At 40.7% G+C, this 15,939-nt stretch overlaps 3 protein-coding genes across 7 annotated transcripts; 1 reads left to right on the top strand and 2 right to left on the bottom strand.

The window, feature by feature from the left end:
• The first annotated feature begins 200 nt into the window (after window positions 1-200).
• LOC140011464 (lysine histidine transporter 1) lies at window positions 201-5,424 on the top strand. The gene is made up of 8 exons (XM_072060375.1): window positions 201-658; window positions 3,258-3,415; window positions 3,582-3,968; window positions 4,058-4,451; window positions 4,561-4,666; window positions 4,751-4,842; window positions 4,929-4,997; window positions 5,077-5,424. The coding sequence occupies exons 1-8, from the start codon at window positions 608-610 to the stop codon at window positions 5,173-5,175; spliced, it is 1,356 nt and encodes a 451-aa protein (XP_071916476.1). The 5' UTR covers window positions 201-607; the 3' UTR covers window positions 5,176-5,424.
• A 162-nt stretch (window positions 5,425-5,586) lies between these two features.
• LOC140011463 (uncharacterized) lies at window positions 5,587-10,594 on the bottom strand. 2 transcript variants are annotated; one of them, XM_072060373.1, is made up of 3 exons: window positions 10,234-10,594; window positions 8,531-9,804; window positions 5,587-7,159 (listed from the first exon to the last, which is right to left on the bottom strand). In XM_072060373.1, the coding sequence occupies exons 2-3, from the start codon at window positions 9,236-9,238 to the stop codon at window positions 5,858-5,860; spliced, it is 2,010 nt and encodes a 669-aa protein (XP_071916474.1). In that variant the 5' UTR covers window positions 9,239-9,804; window positions 10,234-10,594; the 3' UTR covers window positions 5,587-5,857. The 2 variants fall into 2 exon arrangements, with proteins under 2 accessions (XP_071916474.1, XP_071916475.1); XM_072060374.1 differs by lacking the exon at window positions 10,234-10,594 and adding an exon at window positions 9,945-10,195.
• A 2,323-nt stretch (window positions 10,595-12,917) lies between these two features.
• LOC113722929 (uncharacterized) lies at window positions 12,918-15,453 on the bottom strand. Of its 4 annotated transcripts, none has more exons than XM_072060291.1 (2): window positions 15,277-15,453; window positions 12,918-13,582 (listed from the first exon to the last, which is right to left on the bottom strand). In XM_072060291.1, exon 2 carries the CDS (start codon window positions 13,572-13,574, stop codon window positions 13,173-13,175), a length of 402 nt encoding a protein of 133 aa, XP_071916392.1. In that variant the 5' UTR covers window positions 13,575-13,582; window positions 15,277-15,453; the 3' UTR covers window positions 12,918-13,172. The 4 variants fall into 4 exon arrangements, with proteins under 4 accessions (XP_071916392.1, XP_071916390.1, XP_071916389.1 ...); XM_072060289.1 differs by having other exon boundaries at window positions 12,918-14,226; window positions 15,270-15,452; XM_072060288.1 differs by having other exon boundaries at window positions 12,918-14,226; window positions 15,277-15,452.
• Window positions 15,454-15,939: the final 486 nt, after the last annotated feature.

The raw sequence follows: 15,939 nt of genomic DNA, 5'->3' as shown, positions 1-15,939 counted from the left end.
CAATTAACACAGTACTATAAAAAGATCCAAGCTTGTTAATTATGGTTTACAGGTAGATAACACACGCTAATTACCCAAAAAAACGTGGGACGGCAACGTGAGCTGCCGGCCAATTGTGAGTATGTATGGTTCCAGGAATTTTCTTAAGAAACTACACATACTTACTACTAGTATATAGTATTATACAGCTCAAAAAACAATCACTTGCCTTCAATGAAGACCTGGGAAAGTCAAACAAAAACGTCGTCTTCACTCTCTCCCTCTCCACAGTTTACGTAGAAGATATACTCAGTAGGTAGGTGCCGTAGAGGAGGGAGGACACTCTGGATATTCATTGTATATATCTACATCCATCCACTTTTTGTTCATATATAAATATATACGCCGGAGGTTTCCATAGATTTCCTCGTTCGTATCTACTGCCGTTTTGTCCTTCCGAACCTCAGACTGCTGCCTCTCTGGACTCCTCCTCCTTTGTAACACAGGTGTAATCATTTCTTCTTTTTTTGGGGGGTTAAAAGACAAGCGAGGAGTTTCGTATTGTGTCCGGCTGTTCTTCGTCGGTTGCTCATCTCATCTCCAAGCTTTCTAATTCCTCCGCATCATCATGGGAACTCAAGCTCCAACTGATCATCTCCACTACGACGACTCCAAAACAGTAAGTCACGCCCTCTCCCTCTCTTTCTCTCTGTCAAACGCGCACAGGAACTCCCCAAATCCCCCCGTGCATATTTGGGATTTGACCGTCCCTGACGTACGTTAAAAAAAGTAGGTATTCTTTTTATTTCCTCGAACCTTTTTTTGGTTGATGGAAAATACTAGTACTACTACTACTGTTATTAGTGATGCATGGTAACACCCCTGTAAGAATTTTAAAAGCTTTTTTTGTTCTCGTCATGCATGATTAACTCAAGTAGCAGCAAAAATGGTCCCCGGACAGACGCCTATGGCGAAGTAAAGATGAGGAGGTAATCAAGGGACCTGGAGAAAATTGATTCTTGATATTATTATTACTGTTAAGCTTAGAAGAAGTTAGGTACCGCCAGTAATAATCTCATCTACGTGGTCATTAATTAGTTTGGAGTGCACCTGCGTGAAAGAAATATTTTGAAAAATGGATCGATGTAGTTCCTTCAAGACTTCATTCTATCGCAAGACAAGCTTTAATTACATCATGCATTCATATGATTGAATAGTAAGGAAGGGTCTCCATTTTGAATGATCGTAGTGAAATTTAACCAGCTGGCGTCCAGTAATAATATCCAAAGCAACTGTAATTAGTAATTACCCCCATATATATATATATATATGTATGTATTGAAGAAGAAGAAGGAGAAGGATAAGAAAATGTGGCGTGCCAAACTGGCCGCTGGACAGTGGGGTTCTCGTGACAATGACGATAACAATTACGGTCGTTGACTGGGTGAGTTTAGAGTTTAGGATCTCACCACATGGCATAGGCGTTTGGTTGGCTACAAGTCAAGTGCGGAACTTGGACCCATTGCTGGTGTGGTGTGTTTGACTTTTCAGAGTAGGATTACGTAGCTCTTTTAAACTATGAAAGTTGAAAGTTGAAACCAAAACCCCAACCCTTTTTCATATTTCAGCTTCGGGTTCTTCATGTCTCGGTTACACGATATTTTGATACTTGAAAAAATGATGAAAGTCAATATCTCCACAATTGGCGGCACCCATGGTTGTTTCTATGAATCTACTTCTTCTTTTATTTATTTATATATATTTTCAACATGCTGGTGCTAGCGGTATTGTTTGGATTGCATTTTTTTAAAACTTTTTATAAAAAAAAACATTGTTGTGATTTGACATACATGGAATAAAAAGTTGATTGAAAAATGTATTTACGAAAACGTAGTAATTTTTCAAAGACCAAACAAGGCCTAAGCAATGCCCTTCTTCCAAGGATTTCATTGCTTCTAAGGTCCAACTTCCCATGTCGGTAACTTTCTTCCTTGGATTTTCGTGATACTCCTACCAATGACAGTGGACCGCAGCATTCATAATTCATAAAGTAATACACATGAATTTCTACGTTTATTTCCCCTTTACAACTAGTCCTCACTTTCCATAATTAACTAGCGGTGTGTACGCGTATACTTTCGATAGGTTTATTTTTCTTTTTCATCTATTTTAAATTATAATTTATTTTTCAATAAAAAATATAGTTAATTTATAATTTTTTTAAAAATGCACTTTTTCTAACTAGTCACAGTCTATTTAACAGAAGGATATCTTATGAAAGTATTGAACTAAATTTATTTTTTTAATAAAATTAACTAATTTCTTTAAATTATGTGAAAAAAAAATCAAATTGATCAAAGTGGAACGGACGGAGGAGGAGGAGAGGGAGTACATTAAATAATGTATCAGTCCCAGTTAACAAGTGTCTTGCGTAGTTTAAACAAATTCATGAATAAGAGTTGCTTTCAGCTCCGTCGAAGCCTTACTGGGAACAACGGTATGCGGTTCCGTTCCCGTCGTAGTAAGTAGTAACTGAGCAGGACGTCGGGATGATTGGGAAGGTTGCGGTTGTGGGCTTTAGGCCTTCGTCGTTGCGTGCTTGGCATTCATTCACTTTTTTGGAATCATGTGTGGCTGGCTCAAAGCGTAAAACTTCCAAGAGTCTTGGAAACTTTTTTGTAAAAGTGGGAGTGGTGGATACTATAATCATTATTGTCGTCCAGCCCACAATGCATCGTCCTCTTGTCTCTGTCCACCGAACTGTGGTGTTTTGTTTTGTTTCGTGTCAACCTAACTATGGTTCTGTTTTGACGTCACCGTCAAAAGGTGTATATCAGTCTAGTTCTTCTTTTGGTAATTACACATCTATTAAGTTCTACCGTCGATTGTTAAGTTGCGACACTTTTTGGCCTCCGGTTACCAGCCCACACCAACCCCACCCCTCCAAAAAAAAAAAAAAACTGCGCTAGTAAATATGGAATTAGAGAGACATTCTACTTATGGCTAAATTTGCCCATCAAATTTATGGATAGGCTTTGTTTCTATTGGATTGCACTGAAGCCAGAATTTTTTTTAGTTAAAAATGATCTACTGTAACATGGCTCCACGCTTATTTTGAAACAATGCTGCAATATGATTTGAAAAAAACATGATTTTTTTTTCAGGTGTCTTTTTCCCCACATTTTCCTCAAATTTTCTTCTTTTTCCTTTTTGTTTGACAATTCTGAATGAAATTCAATTTGAAATTTATGAACGAAAAATTATGCGGAAAACTACAGGTGGACAATCGAACGGCTGAAGAGAAGGCAATTGATGAATGGCTTCCTATTACGTCCTCAAGGAATGCAAAATGGTGGTACTCGGCCTTTCACAATGTCACTGCCATGGTGGGAGCTGGAGTGTTGAGCTTGCCTTATGCCATGTCCAAGCTTGGATGGTAGGGTTCCTTTTCTTCTGAGTATTTAATCTGGACTTTTGGGTAGTGTTCATCTTATATAACTCCTGTTACTTAGGATGTAGAATAGTCGTACTAGTAGAAATCTTGATCCTAATCTTGCTGGTGGACTGACAAGCTTTATGTACGATCATCAAAAAATTTTTAGGGGGCCTGGAGTGACTGTAATGGTCTTATCTTGGATTATCACTCTGTACACCTTATGGCAAATGGTTGAAATGCACGAAATGGTTCCGGGGAAACGTTTCGACAGATATCACGAGCTAGGCCAGCATGCTTTTGGTGAGAAACTTGGTCTCTGGATTGTAGTACCCCAACAGCTAGTGGTTGAAGTGGGCGTGGACATTGTTTACATGGTTACTGGAGGGAAGTCATTGAAGAAGTTCCATGACTTGGTCTGCTCAAAGCCTTGCAAAGATATCAAGACTACCTACTTCATTATGATCTTCGCCTCTGTTCATTTTGTGCTCTCCCATCTTCCAAACTTCAATTCCATCTCCGGTGTGTCTTTGGCCGCAGCCGTCATGTCATTGAGGTATTCCCCCAGCGTCATCTCTGGTTTTTACTGTTTTTATTTTGATTCTTAAGCGGTTGCAATGCTGACGTGACTGTGTTAATATGTAGTTACTCCACCATTGCTTGGGGTGCCTCCGTGAAAAAGGGTGTCCAACCAGATGTGGAATATGGCTACAAAGCTACGACTACAGCAGGAACACTTTTCAACTTCTTCGGTGCCCTGGGAGATGTAGCTTTTGCTTACGCCGGTCACAATGTTGTTTTAGAGATTCAAGCCACCATCCCTTCTAAACCTGGGAAGCCTTCCAAGGTGCCCATGTGGAGAGGAGTGGTTGTTGCCTACATAGTTGTGGCATTGTGCTATTTCCCGGTTGCTTTTATAGGGTACTGGATGTTCGGAAACAGTGTCGAGGATAACGTTCTCCTCTCATTGAATAAACCAACCTGGCTAATTGCGATGGCTAACATGTTTGTCGTGGTTCACGTAATCGGAAGCTATCAGGTAAGGAGGCTCTCCTCTCTGTTGATGTAGTTTTGAGCAGCTCATTTTTCACGAGGTTGTTTGGCTAGGACAGCACAACCGTGATATCTGTGGACTGTTTTGATTGCAGATTTATGCGATGCCGGTTTTCGACATGATTGAAACTGTGCTCGTCAAGAAATTAAGATTCAAGCCCAGTTGGACGTTGCGCTTTGTTTCGAGGAACATTTACGTGGGTAAGTGATGGCATTTGATTGTTTTAGACCTTCTCCTTGGATTGAAAGTTGCATTGAAGTTTGATAGGGATGTCTTGACTGCAGCTTTCACAATGTTTGTTGGTCTCACATTCCCATTCTTCGGCGGACTTCTTGGATTCTTTGGAGGCTTTGCTTTCGCCCCAACTACATACTTCGTGAGTACCCTCTCAGTATGGGCCCTTTTTCTCTTTTCATCTTCCTGCTGTATGGGTCTGGTCTGCTAAATCCATCTTTTCTGCAGCTCCCCTGTATCATGTGGCTTGCCGTCTATAAACCGAGGAGATACAGCTTGTCTTGGATTACAAACTGGGTACGTGCAACTTCGGACTCTTGAAATCGTAGGGTTTTAATTATAGAAATTTGAAGCTGATCTAACTTGGTTTTGGCAGATTTGCATCATACTGGGAGTCCTCTTGATGGTTATTGCGCCAATTGGAGGGCTAAGACAGATCATACTTGAAGCGAAGACCTATAAATTCTACTCGTAGAGGCAGAGCAGCTTGCCTACAGCGAAGGATGTAGTGATATAGGTAAAAAGGAAGCAGTCAGAACTCAGAAGAGCGTCAGCTTCGCCATGGAAGCAGTCGACGGGTGGGTGGGCTCATCACTAGTCATGGCGGAATAGGAATTCCGAATTCATACTAGAAGCAAGTATAAAGATGTATTGAAGTGCTCTTTTGAGTAAAAAAAAATTCATGCTGGTTTGGTTAATACATACATCCGCGGTTTTTTTTTTAGTGTGTGTGTGTGTGTGTGTGCATATGTAGTATTTTCTTGTGATCCTTTTGGAGTGTATGATGCATTGGTATAATATGGAAAATTGCTCATACAAGTACAGTGTTCACAATCAGTTCATATAAATTTCACGCAGAGCCTCTTATATGAACAGAATCAGCAAATCAAGCAAAGCATGTTTACATTACCTTCTTAAAACAAACAGAATACATTTAAAGGCACAGAAGAATGTACACTATTTTTTTTCCTGGATCAGGGCCTAAAACCAGCGAGAAACTACTTCTTCATCGACCAAATTCTTCTACATATAAAGCAAAACATGTCATGGTGAGCCAATTTCCAGTTACGAGAATTGCCCGCCCAAAACATTTAGGCCACCCCTGCGTTCTCTACAAAAATCACCAGGATTCAATAACCTCTTTGTCTACAAGTCATTTACAGAACAGCACGTTCATAAATCTCGTATGGCTGTAGTCCACTGGAAGTAGGAGCTTTTGCAGATTGTCCTGGGCCACCAAAACATAACAACTGGTTCATCAACTTCTTATTGATTGGCCCTAGTTTGGGAACTGCACTTGGTGATCCATCACCATCACCGATCTGTCTGGAGCAAGAAGCTCCTGCTATATCATTCTCAATTTGTATACCTTTTTGTTTATCCAAAGAGCTATGCGAGGAGAATGACGATTTCGAAAATGAACTTGACCGTGATCGACGAGATACATTGACACTGGGAATTCCCTGCATCACACCATGCACTAGACCAGAAGCGAGTTTCTTCTTTGCTGATGGACTTGGAAGGTTACTCCTTACCGAAAGAGTTCGCTTGTTGTTCGGAAGTGATGAAGGCCTGGAGAACCTCTGCCGCAGAGGAATTGGAGGTCCTTCTGAGGGGCATATAGAATGTTCACCCACTGATTTTTTGCATCGATCTGCCCTTTTGTCTTTCATCTTAGGCCAGTGAAGCAGCTGTTTTAGCCTTCGTGCTGCATAGCTTACAGTGTGTAGTTTCTTTCTTTTTGTTGTGCTAGAGGTCTCCAGACTCGAGTCATGGTGGTTTGTCTCGGTCGAACAAGGGCTCAGGCCTACACTACCACCTGCATCTGAAATATTCTCAATGCCGGTATAAAGGAATATTTCCATGTCAGAGGTCCTGAAGGAAGTTCCAGGACTACCTCCAATACTTCGCATTCTTAAATGGGATGCAATTGCTTTTCTTGTTGAGTAGTCCTGACAACTGAAGATTCCACCTGCTGATATCAACTGTTTGGCCAGTATATCAGAAGACACAGAATGTGGCCGTTGCCTCAGAATATCAAGAGGGGTCATTCCTTCCATATCACGAATATTGACATTGATAAAGCGAGCAGTCATAAGTAATTCCACTAGATCAGAATGAATGTTTCCAATGATAGCAAGATGAAGAGCAGTTCTCCCATCATTATTTTTAGCATTGATGATCTCTTCAATGTCAAATATCCTTCCACATACAAGTTGCTTCATAAGCTCAATCTGCCGATCCAATCTGCGAAAACCTGGAGTTTGGAAACCAGTAACAGCAACATGCAGAAAAGTTTCTCCAGCATTATTTTTGGAATAGATGGAGGAGGGTGTAGCAAGAATTAAAGATTCCACAACAGCAAGTTGGCCCCTGGAAGCAGCCACATGCAATGCTGTGTTCCCCTGATTGTCCACAGAATTGATTACATCAAAGGAAGCAATAAGATCTTTGACTACCTGCATTCATAAAGACATTAACTTTAGTCACTTACTAATCATAGAGTACCATAAGTTCAAAATACAACTGAAAAATTAGTATTGAACTGAACAATTAAGATTACTGCTGAAGGTGGGTGGAAGAAAATTCTATAGTGTTACCAATTTACCTTGAGCCCAGTTGTTTCCAGTCAGATGTGGCTCATTTACAACCTTAGAAAGTACCACTCTATCACGTAGTAATGAAAGATCTTTGACTTCTTGCCCATGTAATAACTATTAGGAAGCAAATTGGTAATAGGGGTAAACATTTCATTTTTCTTATATTTCAAATTATGGGACGACATGTACATGGGTGAACTAGCATAAATTTAAAACACACAACAAAGCACACTCACACAGACACTGAAATCTTAAAAGAGGGAATGAACATAATGCTTTAAGTCTTTTACATATAACAAATTTAACCGCACACTATGTAGGAGAACTAGGTTCTGGGTGGACTGATTCATCAATCGATCAACACCGCGTGAATCCTGGCAAACCAAATCATGGTATCAGGGTCATGGTAGAAATGAATAACTTCAAAACAATTAGACACATCCTATTCCTTGGATTCAAAAGCTCAATGCTTAGGATGAGGACTCAAAGAAAGTCTCCACTTTCTGACTAACGAGTTCATAATCACCCTAGCTAACAGATTGACAACTTATAAGATGATAGGGTTCAGAATGCAGCGGCTAGAGTTGCAAAATCAATTGCTCAGATTTTCCTACAAGGAAAACTTCAACTGGGGAAACTTGTAAGACATTACTCATTGCCTGCTATAAAGTCTGAAACAGCATTTCATCGACGTAGATACGCCTCATCTCCACCTGAGTTTGTAGTGCAAATGCCAAGAAAGGTGGCCTAAGTAGAATCATAAGTAAAGGATTTTCTATTGCATCACATGGGGTCCTACGAACTAATTCATGTCACTTATTTTCAGATTTGATAGCATAAGATAAAGCCACAAAAGTAGGCATAACATATTTGTAAAGAAAATACTAGAGTCTTTTGAAAAACCAGAAGACCTATATCAGTCACTGAAAATGTTCTTTGACTGAAAATAAAAGGAATTTAAAAGTCGGAGGAGTTAAAAATGGCTGCGAAGCTCTCGTAGTGCATAAGGTGTCTGGTGCAAGAAAGATAATTTAGGACCTGAAGAAATGATTGAGTTGAAAGAAACACAAATAGTCCCATCAATTGCCAACGGAAGCAAGAAGTTTGTGAGCTACAAAAAAAACGCAATTGCCAACAAATAGGCTCAAGGCATATCCTGAAAACGAAATCACCCAGATAATGCGTCAGAAGACTGAAATTCATATGAGCACAGGATAATGCAATACCCACCTCAACCTGTCCTCTACCAGCAGCAGCGTGCAGGATTGTGGCACCTTGAATATCTCTGTAAGATAATACATCTGAGCAATCACCAAGAAGCTCCTTCAATACAGTCAAGTTCCCTCCTCTAGCAGCAGCGTGAATAGCTCTATTCAGCATCTCAAACTTATAAGCAGCAGGGATCTCCGCAATTGGTTCCTCCAACTCTCTGCCATTACTAGAAGGAAACCTTGGGGAGACAGCAAAGTCAAAAAGAACCCTGAAAACATCGGAATTCTTGCTCCTGGCAGCAGCATACAGTATATCCGTGACACCATATTCCCCTTCTCCAAAGACTAAAAGGGGGTCTCTGTCAAGCAACTCTCGGACAAATCCCAAGTCACCAGCTGAGGAAGCAGTGTAGAGAAGCCATCCACCATATCCAGCTCGGACGAGGGAATTTTTACCTTTCTTGCTCTCACACTCAACAAGCAGCTTCTTTGCAACCAGGGAGCGGCACCTGGCAACATCATCAAACTGCTTTTCGTCATCCCACACGGTCTCAAGACGGCGAATTCTTCTAAGGGAAGTAAGGGTGATAAGGTGATTGCCATCAAGACGAAGAAGCTCTCGGACCAAGTCATAATGTCCATTGGCCGCTGCCCAATCAATTGGAGAAGCATACCACCATTGGTCCCCCGTGCTCTCCCACCGGAGCGGTAGGTAAGTTGGAGGCATTATGAATGATAAGAGAAAAATACTCTCGCAAAACTTCAATTTTCCAACAAAAATAGAGCGCAAGCAAGACTTGGGAAATCCAAACCCAGAAAAAAAAAAAAAAAAGGACCGATCAGAAAAGATCTCTTACTTTCAACTACAAAAGCCCCGACGGGCCTGATCCTCTAAGGAATATCCTTCAAAGAAAAAGATTAACCTTTTGGAACTAAGTAACTCTTTTACATGCAGGGATTCCCCATCGAAGAGATAACGATGATTAATTAACCAACAGAATAGATACAAAAGGTCTATGAATAGAAGAAATAATCTTGAAAACGGAAAGGAAAATATTACGACTGGGAGAATTCGGAAAGTAGACAGAAACAGCAAGGAAGCAGGGGATGGCCAGAACGAGGGTTCAGAGAGGAAAAAAAAAAGGTCAAAAGGGAAGAAGCATGCTTGCTTGCTCTAAAGGAGAAGAAAGCATGACGCCTGTAAAAGCTTACGCAACTACTACAGTTCACCGTAAACACACTGCAACCGAAAAGGTAGTAGTACTATCTTCATCTTGGGAACGGGTGGACTACCTGCAGTAGTAATAGCCCATTACAATGGAGACAAAGTTGGTTGAAAACAACAGAACAATCACATGGATGGATAATTAAAAAAGATCTCGTCTCTTTAAAGTTGCTGATTAGAGCAAAGTGGCACAATTAATACTACTTACTACTGCTGGTACTACTAAAGTAGGATCAAGTATCAACCGGGCGATATGGGAGAGACAGTAAAGAAAGACTTCATCATTAGTACCAGACTAGACTGCAGGGGGAAAATTTTCCCCAGGAAAAGGGAAACTTTTTTAGCAGTACATAATCGACTACCAAAAGCAGATGTGAGAAAAGGATGGCGCAAAAATAGAAGGAATTCTTGTGAGCGTTGAAAGCGTACAGTAAAAATACAAAAGGAACACCAGAGTGGTATCAACGGAATTGATGGATTATGAATTAATTACTTACAAGTTACAATTATGAAACGGAATGGCAAGCTTTAGCAGCAATGGACGATGAGGGGTTGGCAGGGGGTCAGTGGAGATGGAGATTGAGGAGGGAGGTTTAAGCCTAAGGAAATGGTGGGCAGGCAATACGAGGCACGTACGAATATTATCATGTGAAAAGAAGAGCTTCGTCTGAAAGTACTCCAACTGTTTTTTTTTTTTTTTTTTAAGGTTTTAGTACGAAAGAATTTCTACAAAGGAAGATAGGTATCTCAAATCTGGGATTGGGCTGCAATAAAACTAGAAAGGGATCTGCGTCTTGAAAAGTGATTATGGTGTTTGGAAGCATGACAAAATATGGTGGATCATCAGATTTTCTTTATTTCTATTCTGATTTTTCGAGATGTACTGCAATTAAGCAAGACGTTGAAACCGTCCTTTTTTTTTTTTTTTCAACTGTAGATAAACGTGGGTTTCGAGATTGGTCCAACATTATTGTCTGAAAAGGTAATGCCTATTCGATTAAGAAATAGAGCACTACGTAAATTAGCTTCTGCAAAAATCGGAGAGAGATGCAGACAGTCGCCAATTGGTAAGAGGCCGCGTATCGTTAGCAGCTTGGTCAGTCAGGGACTAGAAACCAAGAATGCCACACCACCAATTCGGGGCACCATAAACTGGGCTGTGAGTTGTTTCTCGAATTCATACTCCCGACCGGAAATATTCTCACAGGGTAAATAATTCTGTCCGGTAAATTTGGCCCAAATTCAAAAGTCATAATTCATGCAAATTCCTACCCTCTTCGGCTCCTCTCCTCAATTGACCTTAAAATCAAGTAAAGACATTATTATTAGCTTAAGATGCACAATTTAGCTAATGTTAATATGCTTTTTAAGTCATATAGCAATTAACGTCTTGCACTTCATTGACGTTCCCCCCCCCCCAGCCCCACAAAAAAAAACACACACACACACAACTTGTGAGTATCCACCAGGCTTAATAATTTAACGTACTTTTTTTTTTTGGTTTAATTCTTGACTTTTATCATCAAATGCGTTTCAAAAATTCCTTTATTAATTCTTGACCTTACTTTTTATAAGGAAAAATGGTTTTTACAGGGAACGGGAAGGGGGAGGAAGGTGGGAAAAGAAAGCACGGAGAAAAGTGCCATAACTGAGGCTGCAGGCTACCGGACAAATCACAAAAGATCAGGGATCATGGATTGGCCTGATAAGCAAGCAAACACAAAGAAACAACCAAAACCCAAAATTCCCCCCTCCCACCCATCCTGGACTTGGAGTGGAGCCTTTCTAGTTACTTGGGCAAAATGATTCTAAAAAGTTGTTGGCCGCTAGGTGAAATAAAATATAGAAACTGTGTTATTTTTTACTTGTTCGGGCTAAAACATTCAGGTTGATGTGCCTCTGATGCATCTATGTGAAAAATTGCAATGCAACTAAACTTCCATCCTTGCAAAGTTGCACCACCTTAGTAATTGGAGTGAAACATTTGCCCTTTAATCATGTGCTTTAAAAAGCTCTAAAATAATGCAATTTCATATGCCAATATCAGTGTGTTTTAGGCTTACTAGTTTGTTTGTTTCGTTGCAAACCTGCACCCATTGAAGCTTGCGGGAAATCCTCCACATGTTTTTCTTTTCATCCCTCATTATTATTAATATTATCATCATCGTGTTATGCTGAGTCTGCTGAGCATCCATCGTATACAGACCTGATGTGCTTGTTTTCAATGATGGACACTTCTCTTAGTAAATGGAGACATCAATGATGGACCACACAACCCCCCACCCACATGATATGATATACTTTGCCCTTAAAAAGTGAAAAAAAAAGGAGAAAAGCCCCATATGAAAAAGCAGCTTTCAGCTTTCCGAACGATCAAATGTGCTACGAGAGACTAGTTTCAGGGACTGGAACTGGAAGTATGCTGCTTGGCCGCCCTGCTTTTTTGACAATGCATGCATGCATGTGACATTCAATATTGTGCATCCATTCATTGCTACCTCATTTTCATGGTGTCGTTTCCTCTTCCTCAACTACCCCATCGTTGTCTCCCATAAACAAAACCATGCATGCAATCCAGTCGACAAAGTTCGCCGATCTGCACATTCCATTTCCCGGCCGACTTAGAGTTTTCAACTCTTTTTAGAATTTCGTTCATCAATACTCAATACTGCGAACTTCCAAAGCTTGCACCACCTACAAATGAGAGCCGGCCCGCCAAGGTTAAAGTGGGACACAGTCACCAACATCATCCACGCGGGACACCCATTATTTTTATGCCGATTGGGTTTTGGCTTTGTGGAGAATGAGCAAACAAGATAAGGTGGCTACATGTAGGAGTCCAGATCCTGAAGGTTTGGGTACCTAACCAGACAAATAATACCGTCCATTTCAGTACTGAATGCACCACACAAACGGAATATCTAAAGATGCACTCAATCTAGGAGAAGTGGGAACATCCCACACATGGCCAAGATGCTACCTGAAACGGCATGCATGCAGCTATGCCCTCTGGCATTATAACGAAGAAAATGCACAATCTGTAATAATTCCTGTAAGCGACCTATAGTTCCAAAAATAAAAAATAAAAATTGCACAATTTTGTTTTAGGGGGTTGGGAAGAAACCCCAGACATTGGCAGTCAGTTTGCAGGATGAGAGACAAAATTTGTTTGTCAATCAGATTGGCTGTGGTAACTCCGAGAATTATTTACTCTGGCATTGATCTCTGTAAAACATCAATAAAGACCATGTCAAAGTTTCGACAGCAAGAGTATAGATGCATAGTCGGCAAAAAGCCTACAGCAATCTTCTAAACAGATCCGATTCTAACATCCTAATGGATCTCTCCAAACAAAACAAACTAGCCACAGGGCCACCTCTGCTGAGAGCAACAACTTAGATTCATAAAAAATATGTGGACCTTTGTAAACAGCAACTCAATTCTTGGCTGTGATGGAGTTATTTTCCTTGATCCTTGCTCGATTGTCCAGTTTGACAAAACGTTTTAGGTCCTCGCAAGGAAGAATTTCTATGTCTTTCCTTCTTAGCTCGCTGAGTACTGGGCGTTTGTCAACCAGGTATGACAGCCAATCAGGGTATTCTGCATCTGGCAAGAGTTTTGGGTCTGTTCCATTCTTGAGAATAGTGGCACCAACAACTGTAGTGGATTTGACTTCTTTACTGAGCATTGATTCCTTTGGAGCATCACCAGCCCCACCACCTTTAGAGCCCTTCCTTGCTTTGCCACCCCCAGCAGAAAATTTTCGGCAGCCCCCCACTCCAACCACCTCCTTGGGGATACCAACACTTTGTAATGCTCTAAAATAATTTGCTGACATGTCTTTTCCTGTTGCACCAACAACAATAATTACAAGGATGAATGAAGCAGACCCATGCTTACACATTTGTTTCTCTTAATTATCCCATGATCTATAATGAAGTCAAGTGTTCTGTGAAGGTGAGGCCAACAATATGTGCTGTTTAGCCTGCATAACACTCCAATGCAAATGATTATGGGGACCAACACTGCCTAGAGGCATCAATCGTAGGTCTTTTGCTCACTCTAGCTTGCAAAAGCCATACTATTCTACTTTAACTCTCTTCCAGAGGACAATTCAAGGTCAGTGATGGCCACAAGATGATGTGTTATCTCCAGGAAATTGGAGATAGACAAAGACTTTGAGTCCACAACGACACTTATTTGTGATGTCACTCACCACGAGATCCGAAGCACCTGGAGCTAATTGTGTCGCTGCCTTGCAAGTAATTTACGACGAACTTTTACAGATCACTAGAAATCCATGACGCCCTCCAAATTCCAACACCAACTAGCAACAGTTTTGCATAAACCAAGATAAATTCCAACAGCCACAGCAGTTTTGTCCTCTGCACTGAAGCTCCATCATTTACCAGCAATACATAGCTCACTTAAGCAACCATGTAGTACTTGTGGAAGTAGCATGTCAACCAACTCCACTTGAAGTAATTTTGCTAAATAAACAGAAGATCAGTTTAAAAGAAAGGAGGCACTCCAAATAGCAGCAAGGGGGGTAAATCAACTTAGGACTAAAAAGAGGTAGACATAGGCTGCATGGAAAACCAAGCTATCATGCGCAGTTCAATTGGTGGGTTGTTTAGGCTGATTAGTGTGTACATTCATTTGTTACAGAAGGCAAGCATTAGAATGGGGTTTAATGACAACGAGCCGGTCAAGGACAATTGGACACGACTTAGTTCAAGCTGTATATTTTTGTGAACACTAGCAATTACGTAATACACCAGTGATTAGCACTTAGATATGCGTCTGGAGCAATGGATACTTCTATTCACAAACCAATTTCATATTCAAAGATCCGCCAACGTGGTGAACATGGTCCAAAAAACAACAGCAAAGGAGGAGATTGAAAATCACAATAGAGTTTGCTCACCCCAAAACTAAGACCATATGTCAAACAAAATTTTCCTAGCTGGATAAGCAGGAACCAAGAAAGGATCAATTTGTCACATACTGAGAAAAGTTGGGAAAAGCATAATAATCCACCTCCTTTCATGTAATGTAACATTCAGAAGCTTTCCAATTATCAACTACCAAAGTCAAATCCAAAAGAAAAATTCCATCAAAGAAGGCAAACTACCTAGAGTATCCTTCTTCTCCCATAAAACAAAACCAACATATAAACAAACTCCGATACTACATATCAATTCTGCACCATCATACCCTTTTCTGCCCCTCAGGTAGACACAGGATCCAAATCAAGAAGAAATTTTGCAATGCATTTTTCGTTTTTAAAAGAAGAAGCAGAGGGATGATGGCGTTTTAAGTTTAGTAACTGATAGGAGTAATATATTTTGAAATATAAACAGGTCATCTAACACTTTTACCGCTGAGCGGAATGGAGCTCAGAGGATCAAAACAGATAACCCCAACAAAACAAATTTGAGACACACACATATTTCTGTACCTTAAAAGTGGTAACTAATCATAACATAAGAGAATAATGAAAACAAGTCACTAAACAAGGAGTATTAAGTACCACGTACTAGTAGTTAATTTGGTAACAGCCACAGCCGCCGCCGCCGCCCAATGGCTAGCTTGCCTCTTTGGGGTGTTTCCGCCTCTTGAAGTGTCTCCCAGACAGGGGTCAGTAGTGGCTGGTGAGTGGTGGCTGAGAGTACAGTTGAGGTTGATTGTTTGCTGGGTAAAATTAATTGGGCTTGGTGCCCTTCGGGTTCGGTTCCGTGGTTGTAGTCCTAGTTGGGAGAGAGCCACGTCCAGGGATCGAGTCCCCGGGTTTACCTGGTCGGTGATGTTGGACAGCCTCTCCCGGCCACGCAGTGGAATTAGTTGGATCGTACGGTAACCAGCCCACGGATCCAGATACCCACTGCATTGACCAAAAAAAAAAAAAATTAATTGGGCTTGGCTACCTGGGCCTTATCCCAGGCGGGGGTCCAAGGTTCTCACAAATTTTTTTAATTAACATTTTTGTATTTGTGATGGTTAGAAACTTAGAATAGCAAGTCTCTATCAAAAAAAATTTTTTATTTTGAGGTTAATCGTCGCTTATCTACTCTACACCTACTTTTACTGTTACTCTAACCTATTCTAAATGGAAGGTCCAACTGAACGTACAGGAAAATCGATGAAAACTGAACCATCATCGGATTAGATAGGTGCACTATGAATCCGTATGAATCTAGAAG

This window comes from Coffea arabica, chromosome 7e (genome assembly GCF_036785885.1).
Source record: "Coffea arabica cultivar ET-39 chromosome 7e, Coffea Arabica ET-39 HiFi, whole genome shotgun sequence".
NCBI lineage: Eukaryota > Viridiplantae > Streptophyta > Magnoliopsida > Gentianales > Rubiaceae > Coffea > Coffea arabica.
Note: the sequence above shows the minus strand (reverse complement) of the source record. Positions and strands in the feature narration are given on the sequence as shown.